General features: G+C 39.9%; 1 protein-coding gene across 1 annotated transcript in view; it reads left to right on the forward strand.

Annotated features, from left to right (window-relative positions):
* LOC126335053 (TBC1 domain family member 16) overlaps positions 1 to 13,772 on the forward strand; it is a 103,810-nt gene that overhangs the window by 69,001 nt on the left and 21,037 nt on the right. The window contains exons 10-11 of the mRNA XM_049997931.1: positions 8,736 to 8,842; positions 8,999 to 9,215. Of these exons, the coding sequence (XP_049853888.1) occupies positions 8,736 to 8,842; positions 8,999 to 9,215 (324 nt within the window). The remainder of the gene's footprint in view (positions 1 to 8,735; positions 8,843 to 8,998; positions 9,216 to 13,772) is intronic.

A 13,772-nucleotide genomic window follows, 5' to 3' on the forward strand; every position in this document is an offset into this window, starting at 1 on the left:
GGTGAGAACTGTAAACTTGCAACCATATAAGAAGTCGTGGAATTTTGTAACCAAAAATCGAAGCAAGAGCTTCCTTCTCGATCTGTGAGTAGTTACACTGCACAGAGGAGAGTAGCTTCGATGCAAATATGATTGGGCAATCATACAAACCAAATTTGTGAACAAGAACAGCCCCGATCCCGAAATCTGAAGTGTCAACCATGAGGACAAGAGGTTTTGTAGGATCGAAGGGTGTAAGACGTGTACAAGATAACAATGCAGATTTAAGCTGCTAAAAAGCATGTTCGCTTTCAGGCAACTAAATGAATGGAACATTCTTTCAACGTAGTCTATGTAATGGTGCTGCAAGAGATGAGGTGTTAGGCAAAAACTTGTGATAATAATTGAGCATTCCAAGGATGGATTGTAATTCTTTAACTGTCTTGGGTGCCTGGTAGTTCTGATATTGCTCTTAAATGATCCGGACCCGGATGGATCTTGAGAGTTTATTACATGTCCCAAGTAGGATAACTGTTCAGAAAAAAATTACACTTGTCCCTATTGAGTCTAAATACATTCTCACGTAGCACTTCAAGTAACTGTCTCAAATTATGCAAATTTTCACGCAGCGTAGAACCAGAAACTATGATGTCATCTAGGTAATTACACACCAAAGGAATCGTCGCACAAAGAGTCTGTAAGTACTGCTGAAATAGTACTGGAGCGGAGGCACATATGAATTGAAGTCTCTTAAATTTGTAAAGACCTAAATGGGTATTCACGACGAGAATCTTCAAGGATTCTTCATCCACAGGAATTTGAAGATACGCATCTTGCAAATCTAACTTAGAAAAATATTTGGCTGGGCACAATTTGTCAAACAGGTCTTCTGGATGTGGCAAAGGAAATGTTCTAATACGTTGAGGAATGACTGTGGCTTTACAATCCATGCAGTCGGAATTTGCCTAATGGTTTCGTTAAGATAACCAACGGTGAAGCCCATAGTGATGCTGTCACTGGTTCAATCACTCTTTGAGCCTCAAGCTGATGCAGTGTTTTAGCAACTTCTTCGTGAAGCGCGTGAGGCACTGTGTGAGCGTGGAAAAATTTAGGCTGTGCATTGTCCTGCAATTCAACATGTGCATGAAAATTTTTCGTTCATCCTACACCTGGTGGAAAAAATATCAGCAAACTCTTGTCATAGTTCAAAAATACTGTCTGTGGGAACACTTTTAGTGACAGCTAGTACGTTACCGCGCACAGTTAAGGAGAATACAGCAAATAAATCAAGACCAAAAATATTTACAGATGAGGGTGAACATGCTACATGGAAAAAAGCCACTCATGTTTATCCACAGTATGTCACTGGCAAACTACACAGTCCTGATACCAGGATACTTTGACCACTGTAGGTAGCTAACATAACATTTTTGTTGCACAATGGAGGTGAACCAAGCAATTCATAAGTTTTACGATTCATTTGTGAAACAGACACTCCAGTGTCCAACTGAAAAGGAATCGTCTGATTCCAAATGTTCAAGTCGACAAAAAGTTTGTTCTGCCATCAGCAAAAAAAGTCGGTCTGAGAAGTGATGTTCACTGGCAAATGTGGACAGGCAGATCAGGCCTGGTGAGACGTCTTTCGTCGGCGTGCACTAGCCTTACAAGCAAAATTGTCACAATTGGACAAAGGCACAAGTACTGGAGGTAAATTTACAACATTTATTTCCATTGCTTGTGGCTCATTGTAATAGGAAGTCTTATATCAGGAACCGTTCTTGCGGAAGCTACTTTGTCTGGAAGCTTGATACTGAGTCAGATTTTTGTCATTTGAGGCACACTGCTTGGACATGTCCCTTCTTGTTGCAAAAATGGCACACGGCCTTGTGCAATGTGCAATTCTGGTGTGAGTGCTTTGAATTACATTGCGGGCATGAATGCAAAGTAGGCGGCCGCTGCCGGCGCATAACAGGTGTCTGTTTCCTGGAAGTGAATTGGGCAGGAGCTTGCCGAGCCAGTACAGCAGCATGTATGTGTGGTGCGCGCACAGCTGGCTTTCTAACCTGACAGACAGCGGGATGCAATTTGAAAGAATTTTCAGCAAAGTCCAAAGTGTCCTGTCTGTCCAAAACGTCCAACACTTGTTCTAAAGTGGGGTTGGTTAATTTAAGAATTTGCTCTCTAATGCGTGTGTCCGGCACGTTTCGCACAATAGCATCCCATACCATTATGTCCAAAAGAACAAGAAAATTCACAGTCGTGAGTGAGGCCTTGCAAAGTGGCTACCTACTCACGGTAATTCTGCTGAGGGGCACGTGTTGGGTGGAGAAAAGTGTACTGCTTCGCCACAATATTTATGTTTTTCCTTCTAATAGTTGGTTAATTCCCAAACAATTTCTTCGAAAATGTGCTGATCTGGAGAACTTCTCGGGAAGAGTTTGAGGAGGATTCTGTACAATGTAACTCCTACACAAGATAAAAGGACATGCAGCTTTGTTGTACCGTGGATGTCAAAGCGGCAAGGTGGTGTGAAAACTGTCCGTGCCAGTCCTTGCAACTTTCCACCCTGGCGTCGAATGCTCAAAATGGCAGGGCTGTGGCCCACCGTACAGTTGGTTCCTGTGCAGATGGTACGTGTGCAACAGCATGTTGATGACCCTGGACGAGCTGTCCCAAGGCTTGGAGTAGTGCGTTGGACTGCTGATTCTGTAATCATAACAGGTCTGCTAGTACATTTCATTCCTCTGAATTTGCCATCACAAATAAATCAAAGAATCACAAATGGGAGCAGGAGAAAATGTCTTCTACTCTTGGAGTCACACAATGCGGAGAGGAAGGGTAGAGCAGTCGGGTTTATAGTCTATAAACACACATAAACAGAGATAGTGTAAACACAAACAAAATAAACCTCTTGTCTCCGACGTATCGTTGAATCATCTCTGCTTTGACTGCTCTGCTTTCTAAATAATCTGCATTGCCACTTCGAAACAACGATGAAAGAAACGAACAAGAGATATGCACTGTACATCGTCGACACTGTTAAAGAACGACGAAATACTTTTACCCTCGTCGCCAATTGTTATGATGACGATGAACGAATCGTCGCCAATGTGAATGACTGGTGGCCATTGCTAAATAGAAGTCATTGGTAAAAAATAATGTACTGTGCTTAACTGATGGTTCAGGAGTCTTCATAGTCAGGATGTACATAATTACAAACAGAGAGCTATAGAGGAATCACGTAGGCCATACTTTAACTAAGCGCCTTGTTAGAGGTTGCTTCCTATCAGCTGAAGGCTATACTACTTTCCTACTTGACGTCTCAAGCAAGAGTGGCCGAGTGGATGCTAGAGACTTGTTGCAAGCCACGGAACAGCGCTAGTCTCAACTTGCAGGTACAGTATCAAATGCTGATATCACACATTTCACCTATGTTTTCTTTGATGTTATCAGGTTCTTTAACATTGATTTTCATACAGATTTCTGCAGAAAGTGCATTGTATTCGTGCTCAGAGTCAGCATTGGAACAAAGTAGATAACACAGACCGTGTACATAGTTATTGATAGTGTAACATAGCATTAGTACAGTAAACAGGATTGTCGTTATCGAATTGTTGTGATGCAGCCACCTGTATTATAGGTTCGCTGTGTTTAGAAGTTCGGAAAAGTATAATATGTTACTGCCTTAATGGTAACCATGATCTGATTATAGTGACTCTTGTAGCAACCTTCCTTCTGTTAATTGCATTGTATCACAACAGCTTTAATTTAATTTTGCAGTCATTTATGCAAATAAACACTGCTTTTGAGGATGGCCATCTCAGTAATGGGCTTTTAAGAATTGTTCTTACTTCTGCGTGAAATACACAAATCCGTACTAGGTGTGCAGTCTTAGATTGATACAATCTGATATCAGACATAAACATTCCTCCTCAAGATGCTCAGTAACATGACGGCAGTTTCTGCACTCTTTCTAACCCAGGATGTCCCTGAACCAAGTGCCCTTGTCAACAGCAAGCTGTAGATTTTGTGCCCGCTGTTCTCTGTTTATGAAGCCGTCAACTGTAGTGTGTGTAACCAATATTGTGCTACAAGTTTTATTTACTGTAACTTTATAATGATGATCAATAATAAGTCTCACATTAGAATACAAATATCTTTTTATTGTGGTTTTACGAAAGACTTTTGCTTCCGTGGTTTATCTACACCATTGCATATGATTGGAACGAAGAGTATAACCCGCACATGTGTTTTTGTCAGCATTCAGCCACTGCCTTTGTGATTGATGCTTTGTATACTGTAGAGAAACAAGTAGAGGTAATTGCTGTTGGAAAGAACAAAAACAATTATTTTAATTTTTTTAAATAGGATAATTTAAATTATTTTAATTTAATATTTTGAACAGTGTAAAGAGAATGACTGTAATTTCAAACAATGGAAACTCCAGGTAGGAGTATCAGCAGTGTAGGAAGAGACAAAGTCCTACTTTCCATAAAAAGACATGCCAAGCTGCAGACAGGCAAAATTAAAAGACACTCACAGTTAGCTTTTGGCCACAGTCTTGGCAGTAAGGCGCACACACACACACACACACACACACACACACACACACACACACACACACACACACACACGACTAATTAAAAGACACTCACAGTTAGCTTTTGGCCACAGTCTTGGCAGTAAGGCGCACACACACACACACACACACACACACACACACACACACACACACACACACACACACACACACGACTGCCAATTCCAGCATCTCAGGCTGAGATGAAAGGAATGTTACATGAAAACTTACAGCAAAAACCCTCTCTTTACATTTTCAGTGAACTGACCCAAAAAAGTATAAAATGCAGGAAAGTGTAAAATACAGGAAAGCATAGGAAACACAGCAAGAAAAATGAAAAAAATTGTTTTTACATCAAGTTTCAGACAGTCACAATTAAAAGAAATTCTCATATAGCTTTCGGCCACAGCCATCACCAGTTAAAAAAAAAAAAAAAAATATTAATATACTGAACTGGGATGTAGAATCAGAAACACCTGGCAGGCTTTGTGATATAGGTTAGTCAGCTTAATGAGTGTATTGTTAGAGCAAGATCTACACAATACCAATGTTTATGTACATTTCATAAGTGTTCAAAATATTTTGAAAATTGAGCAAACTGTTTCTATAGTCCATAATCTCAGTAGTAGTGATGTAGAAAATTTTCTTGTTAAAAGTGTTTTCCATGAATGAATTGCCCATAAGGTACACTGTGTCGCAGGAATTCAGGATTATTAATATTAAGACTACTTTAGTACAACAGTGTGAGTTTATAATAAAAACTGCCCATGCTGTCTGATAGACATAAGTGTTTTGTTGATATATAAAACTCAAATGAAAATGATCACTGCTAATGACAGTAAGTTAAAAAGCAAAGCAAATTGTTGAAGCACATTTTTTTATGGGAAGAATCATGATAAAATAGGTGACAGTATATTTCTTTAGTACAATTTGTAAACTTATAAAGGTCTCAAAAATGAGACACCATATTTAAACTGCACATATTCTATTTTCCAGATGAAAGTTGTATTAATATAAACAAACTCACAATAAGCAAAACATATGAATCGTAGACAGGAGACTTCTGTAAGCTTTTGCTATCTGCCACCATAAAGCACTATGAGCCGCAAACTCGATACCAACTGAGCACAACGGATTGGCTTACACCAGGGGCGGGCAAACATTGCACGCAGCTCATGAGCGCACAGCGCTGCATGTGTGCTGCTCCCGTGCAGTTGTCAACCAGGGTAGTGGCGACAGCCGGCTGGTTGCGGCAGTGTAGTATCAGGCTAAGCTGTGGACGTTGAAGCGAAGCGACCACTACATAGTGAACATTGTATTTCAAGAACCAGGAAATGCAGACTGAATCATGGAAACGGAGAAGTGGAGATTTGCTATCTTTTAAAAAGGAATGGTAAAATCATTTTTTCTTTGTGCGAAAACGTGAAAATTCGAAATGTATAATATGTGACAGTATTCTTGCTGGTCAGAGGAAGTTTAACATTGAACACCATTATAATAAATTTCAATATGTTGCCGTACTTATTGCAATAAAAGAGGAATTTCTCAAGCGATTTGGGGATATATCAGACTTATCCCAAGGTTTTTAATAGTTCTCGAGACAATTTGCTGTTTCTGTAGATGATATTCATCCCAGTTTGCAAATGGAATTAATAGATATACACTGTAGATTTTACAGCGCAATTCTCGTATGAGAGAGAAGTTCCTTTTGGCAAGACGTGTAATAGATTTTTATCACGACTTTCCACAGCAAGAGTCTACTCGTCTCCATCGTGAAGCCACAAAGATTATATGTTTGGCTCTACATACATCTGTGAGAGATTTTTTTCTGTTATGAAAAGTTATAAGTCTCAGTTAAGAGCAAACGTCAGTAACGAAAATTTATGTAACTGTCTGTATGTAGAAATTTTGTTCCAGACATTAAACGTATTGTAAACTCCACCTGTGATAATTAAATAAGACATATCATAGATAATAGGTACTCTTTCAAACCACGATTTCCTTCAAGCACTCCTACTAACCTTATTGCTTCATTCAATAAAACAGGCCAGGAAACAAAACGCATTACAGAGGAAGAAGCGGAGAGAGAGTATGGTGGGGAGGGGAGAGAAGCAGGTGGCCAGCTTGCCCCTGCGTGCACGCAGAACACCTGTGAACTGCACACGTGCAAGTGCACCGCACACGTGCAGGATTCCTGCCCACCCCTGGCTTACACAATCGGTTCCAAGATTTTCTGTCTGTAGGCATTAGCCAAATTGACTAACTGGGATGAATTGTATGTTCCAACAATAACGTGATTTACACAATAAATTATTAGATAAGAAAGTAAAAAAGATTACAGAAATATTTTGTAAATAGTTGTCATGTTGTAAAATATGATAATTTCTGCAAATTATTCATTAATGGCTTAATCAATTAAAGAAGGGTGCCATTTGGTCCAGAAAAAATAGGGCAACAGAAGTATAGTGTCAAACTTAGGATTATAATAGGTATAATCCTATAAAAGGCGGAAGTAAATTGAGTGTGTTCAAACTTTGATTGTTTCTTTAAGTTCATTAATTTTAGGAAAACTCAAAAAAATGTTACAGTAAAGTCTGGAGTCATAGCTTTCTCATGTGTGTCAATATGACCAAAATCTCTGGATAACGCAGTTGAAATTTATTATCAAGAACTGTAGTAAGATTTCAGTTATTGTTTTTTTTTTTTATTAGTATGGTTTCCAGAAAAACTAGTTAGTTTGCTGGTTACATGTACCAGGGATCATTTTGCATGATAGATTATAATAATGTGGAATGAGTCATTTTACATTCACATTGAAAATTAGTTTGTACATATGGTTACATTCTGAACATTTTTAAGCATTTTTTATTATTAGTGTAATCGGCATCTTACAATTTATGCTCTGATTAATAAATTTGCATTAAATATAGTCTGAACAATATTTGGATAAGTTTGGACAATACTGCATATAAACAAATTTTATAACTGGATACAAGTGAAAAATGAGACAAAGGAAAATATTAGTTATTAGTAGTAATGCAATATTAGTAGGTGGGATGGATCCAGCTTGATTTGTTATAAGTTGAACAGTTAAGATAAAGGATGGAGCAACAAGGTAGGAGAGACAGCAGAAGAGGGGAATACAAACATGGCATCAGAGAAAGCTCACCCTGATGTTGGCAGGAGTAATGTGTGCTGCTCTATGAGGTTGGGTAGGGTAGGAGGGGGCGGTGTGATACAATAGAGGGAGACGGAGACCCTGAGAGGTCAGTGTGGATGAAGATTCATGGACTCATAATCAAATAATAAAAGTAAAATTCAGTGGTCAGTGTGCAGTAGAAAGTAATAAGAAACAGATTTTGAGAGAGGGGGGGGGGGGGGAGGGGGTGGAAAGAGCAGTGCAGATAATGTACAGGAAATAATAGAGATTGAGGCCACAGGATCTGCAGGATCAGAAAGTTGTGTCAAAAAAGTAGTTTTCCCACATATAAACCTCAGAGAAGTTAGTGTTGAGAGAGGGGAGGGGAGATTTGGATGGTACTGGGTGTGACACAGCCATTGATTTTAATCATGTTGTATGTAGTGGCCTTCTCTCCCACTGGGCAGTCAATTGTGGCCATTTACTTAGGTGGACAGTTTGGTGGTAATGCCCACATAAAACGGCATAGAAAAGTTGCCTTGGAGTTGTTATATGATGCGACTCATTTCACATGTGCCCCTATTTCTGAAGAGATAGAACATTGGTGTCACAAAACTGGAATAGGAATGGGTGCCTCAGAATAGGTCGTACACTGGTCTTTCACATCAGTATGCAGTATGACTTGTGTTGGATTTGGCACAAACACGGAAATGTCATAGATAATATATCACGTTGAGATACTTGGAAAGGATATTCCTCATTTTAGAGAATTATAAAAGATATTTAAAGATTGGGCAGAGAACTTGTTTCCACAGTTCCATTCTTGGATGATACTGAGAATATGGAAGGTACTTATTTGCAGTTAGTTGGTTTACAGAAATGGTTGGACTGGTAAGAGAACAAGAATGTATTTTGCAGAAGACCAGGTGGGGTTAAAGGAGGCAAAATTGCAGCTCCTACTCAATTTGTCATAATAACTACTGCAGTTTCCAGTTATTGCTTCAGTATGTTGTGTTACTATAAGTTCTCTGTTTACAGAACTACCTCAGGGAACTCATTCGTTTGATGGTTCCCCAATTCTATAATCATCTGTTGCGACACAATGATGCTATGGAGCTCCTGTTTTGTCACCGCTGGATACTTTTGTAAGTAACAATCTATCTGATGAAAATATTTTTACAGTACATTATAGTGCAACCTTCCATCTGTGTTTACAGTATAGCCAACCAAATATAAATGTGAATTGCTGCAGTTTGCTGAACTTGACACAGTATTATCATAATCCATATTTTCATTTCCAGGTGCTTCAAAAGGGAGTTTCCAGAACCCATTGCCTTGAAAATGTGGGAAGCATGCTGGGCAAACTATCTTACAGACTACTTCCACCTGTTCCTATGCTTGGCTATAATCAGCATTTATTCGGATGATGTCGTGGCCCAGGACTTGCGCACAGATGAAATGCTGCTACACTTCAGCTCGCTGGCCATGTTTATGAACGGGGAGCTTATACTCAGGAAGGTACTTACATTCTTATATAAATCAACAAGGAGAGTTTCTTTAAACACTCTTTAAATATTGGAAGGAGTAACAGTAACAACTCACCATATAGCTGAAGCATTGAGACATTGCCAGGTACATAAACAAAACTGTATACTTACTAGCTTTGGGACAAAGTGTAATAGCAGATAGAATAACCTCATATTCGCTCATAAGACTGACCTGAATTTTAACTCTGCAGTGCAGTGTGGGCTGATTTGGAACTTCCTGGCAGATTAAAACTTGTGCTGGACTGGGAGTCGAACCTGGAATCATTGCCTTTCATGAGCAAATTCTCTTAACAGCTGAGCTGCCCAACACAACTCACAACTTGGCCTCACAGCCCTATTTCCAATCTTCGCAGAAGTCCCCCTGCACACCTAATGGAACTAGCACTCCCGGAAGAAAGGATATTGTGGAGAGATGGCTCACATGGGATATTGTTTCCAGAATGAATTTTCACTCCAGAGCAATGTGTGCACTGATTTGAGATTTCCTGGCCAAGCCATGTCTCCACAATATCCTTTCTTCCAGGAGTGCTTGTCCCACAATATATGCAACAAAAAAAATCGGTGGAGTTTGCAAGGTAGGAGATGAGGTACTGGCAGAAGTAGGGCTGTGAGGGTGGGTCGTGAGTTGTGCTCAGATAGCTCAGTCAGTAGACAAATTGCTGATGAAAAGCAATGGCCCCAGGTTTGAGTCTGTCTAATGCACAGTTATAGTCTGCGAGGAAGTTTCATTCTCAGTCTTGTTTGTGCCTTTCAGTGACTCAGTGCCTCAACTATGTGGTGAGTTCCATCATATATGGTAAATTGTTACCTTTATTGCTTCTGTTATTAATGTTACAAAAGGACTTTCCATTACCCTATCTTTATTTAATATGTACAAAAACTTCCACGTGCAAGGTGGTTACAACTTTAACAAGTGTCAACACAGATGAAAGACTGTACTTACCAACAGAGATTAGAGAGTAACAGTAATACAAAATAGTTGGTGATTAAACTTCTTTGTGGAACTATAGGTTTCTTGTGCTATTGAAGGTTTTTTTTAGCACAGTTAATCATTACCAGAGACTGGAAAATGTTGTATCTGGTTTTTGTCAAAGTTCACAACTATTTTTGTGAAAATTAGCATCTATTTTTCCTTTGGAAATTATTAGAAGCCCCCCATGAACCATGGACCTTGCCGTTGGTGGGGAGGCTTGCGTGCCTCAACGATACAGATAGCTTACCGTAGGTGCAACCACAACAGAGGGGTATCTGTTGAGAGGCCAGACAAATGTGTGGTTCCTGAAGAGGGGCAGCAGCCTTTTCAGTAGTTGCAAGGGCAACAGTCTGGATGATTGACTGATCTGGCCTTGTAACATTAACCAAAACGGCCTTGCTGTCGTGGTACTGTGAACGGCTGAAAGCAAGGGGAAACTACAGCCGTAATTTTTCCCGATGGCATGCAGCTTTACTGTAGGGTTAAATGATGATGGCGTCCTCTTGGGTAAAGTAATCCGGAGGTAAAATAGTCCCCCATTCGGATCTCCGGGCGGGGACTACTCAAGAGGACGTCGTTATCAGGAGAAAGAAAACTGGCATTCTACAGATCGGAGCGTGGAATGTCAGATCCCTAAATCGGGCAGGTAGGTTAGAAAATTTAAAAAGGTAAATCGATAGGTTAAAGTTAGATATAGTGGGACTTAGTGAAGTTCGGTGGCAGGAGGAACAAGACTTCTGGTCAGGTCAATACAGGGTTATAAATACAAAATCAAATTGGGTTAATGCAGGAGTAGGTTTAATAATGAATAAAAAAATAGGAGTGTGGGTAAGCTACTACAAACAGCATAGTGAACGTATTATAGTGGCCAAGATAGACACAAAGACCATGCCTACCACAGTAGTACAAGTTTATATGCCAACTAGCTCTGCAGATGACGAAGAAATTGATGAAACGTATGATAAGATAAAAGAAATTATTCAGGTAGTGAAGGGAGACGAAAATTTAATAGTCATGGGTGACTGTAATTCGGCAGTAGGAAAAGGGAGAGAAGGAAACATAGTAGGTGAATATGGATTGGGGCTAACAAATTAAAGAGGAAGCCGCCTGGTAGAATTTTGCACAGAGCATAACTTAATCATAGCTAACACTTGGTTCAAGAATCATAAAAGAAGGTTGTATACATGGAAGAATCCTGGAGATACTAAAAGGTATCAGATAGACTATATAATGGTAAGACAGAGATTTAGGAACCAGGTTTTAAATTGTAGGACATTTCCAGGGGCAGATGTGGACTCTGACCACAATCTATTGGTTATGACCTGTAGATTAAAACTGAAGAAATTGCAAAAAGGTGGGAATTTAAGGAGATGGGACCTGGATAAACTGACTAAACCAGAGGTTGTATGGAGATTCAGGGAGAGCATAAGGGAACAATTGACAGGAATGGGGGAAAGAAATACAGTAGAAGACGAATGGGTAGCTCTGAGGGATCAAGTAGTGAAGGCAGCAGAGGATCAAGTAGGTAAAAAGACGAGGGCTAGTAGAAATCCTTGGGTAACAGAAGAAATATTGAATTTAATTGATGAAAGGAGAAAATAAAAAAATGCAGTAAATGAAGCAGGTAAAAAGGAATACAAACATCTCAACAATGAGATCGACAGGAAGTGCAAAATGGCTAAGCAGGCATGGCTGGAGGACAAATGTAAGGATGCGGAAGCTTATCTCACTAGGGGTAAGATATATACAGAGACCTTTGGAGAAAAGAGAGCAACCTGTATGAATATCAAGAGCTCATATGGAAACCCAGTTCTAAGCAAAGAAGGGAAAGCAGAAAGGTGGAAGGAGTATATAGAGGGTATATACAAGGACGATGTACTTGAGGACAATATTATGGAAATGGAAGAGGATGCAGATGAAGATGAAATGGGAGATACGATACTATGTGAAGAGTTTGACAGAGCACTGAAAGACCTAAGTCAAAAGAAGGCGCCGGGAGTAGACAACATTCCATTAGAACTACTGACAGCCTTGGGAGAGCCAGTCCTGTCAAAACTCTACCATCTGGTGAGCAAGATTTACGAGACAGGCATAATACCCTCACACTTCAAGAAGAATATAATAATTCCAATCCCAAAGGAAGCAGGTGTTGACAGATGTGAAAATTACCGAACTATCAGTTTAATAAGTCTCAGCTGTAAAATACTAACACTAATTATTTACAGACAAATGGAAAAACTGGTAGAAGCTGACCTCGGGGAAGATCAGTTTGGATTCCGTAGAAATGTTGGAACATGTGAGGCAGTACTGACCTTACGACTTATCTTAGAAGAAAGATTAAGGAAAGGCAAACCTACGTTTCTTGCATTTGTAGACTTAGAGAAAGCTTTTGACAATGTTGACTGTAATACTCTCTTTCAAATTCTAAAGGTGGCTGGGGTAAAATACGAAAGGCTATTTACAATTTGTTATAAGAATAGAGGGGCATGAAAGGTGGTGGTGGGGGTTAGTGTTTAACGTCCCGTTGACAACGAGGTCATTAGAGACGGAGCGCAAGGTCGGATTAGGGAAGGATTGGGAAGGAAATTGGCCGTGCCCTTTCAAAGGAACCATCCCGGCATTTGCCTGAAACGATTTAGGGAAATCACGGAAAACCTAAACCAGGATGGCCGGAGACGGGATTGAACCGCCGTCCTCCCGAATGCGAGTCCAGTGTGCTAACCACTGCGCCACCTCGCTCGGTGGCATGAAAGGGAAGCAGTGGTTGGGAAGGGAGTGAGACAGGGTTGTAGTCTTTCCCCGATGTTGTTCAATCTGTATATTGAGCAAGCAGTAAAGGAAATAAAGGAAAAATTCGGAGTAGGTATTAAAATCCAGAGAGAAGAAATAAAAACTTTGAGGTTCACTGATAACATTCTAATTCTGTCAGAAACAGCAAAGGACCTGGAAGAGCAGCTGAATGGAGTGGACAGTGTCTTGAAAGGAGGATATAAGATGAACATCAACAAAAGCAAAACAAGGATAATGGAATGTATTCGAATTAAGTCAGGTGATGCTGAGGGAATTAGATTAGGAAATGAGACACTTAAAGTAGTAAAGGAGTTTTGCTTTTTGGGGAGCAACATAACTGATGATGGTTGAAGTAGAGAGGATATAAAATGTAGACTGGCAATGGCAAGGAAAGCGTTTCTGAAGAAGAGAAATTTGTTAACATTGAGTACAGATTTAAGTGTCAGGAAGTCGTTTCGGAAAGTATTTGTATGGAGTGTAGCCATGTATGGAAGTGAAACGTGGACAGTAAATAGTTTGAACAAGAAGAGAATAGAAGCTTTCGAAATGTGGTGCTACAGAAGAACGTTGAAGATTAGGTGGGTAGATCACGTAACTAATGAGTAGGTATTGAATAGGACTGGGGAGAAGATAAGTTTGCAGCACAACGTGACTAGAAGAAGGGATCGGTTGTTAGGACATGTCCTGAGGCATCAAGGGATCACAAATTTAGCATTGGAGGGCAGCGTGGAGGGTAAAAATCGTAGAGGGAGACCAAGAGATGAA

This window comes from Schistocerca gregaria, chromosome 2 (assembly GCF_023897955.1).
Source record: "Schistocerca gregaria isolate iqSchGreg1 chromosome 2, iqSchGreg1.2, whole genome shotgun sequence".
Lineage (NCBI taxonomy): Eukaryota > Metazoa > Arthropoda > Insecta > Orthoptera > Acrididae > Schistocerca > Schistocerca gregaria.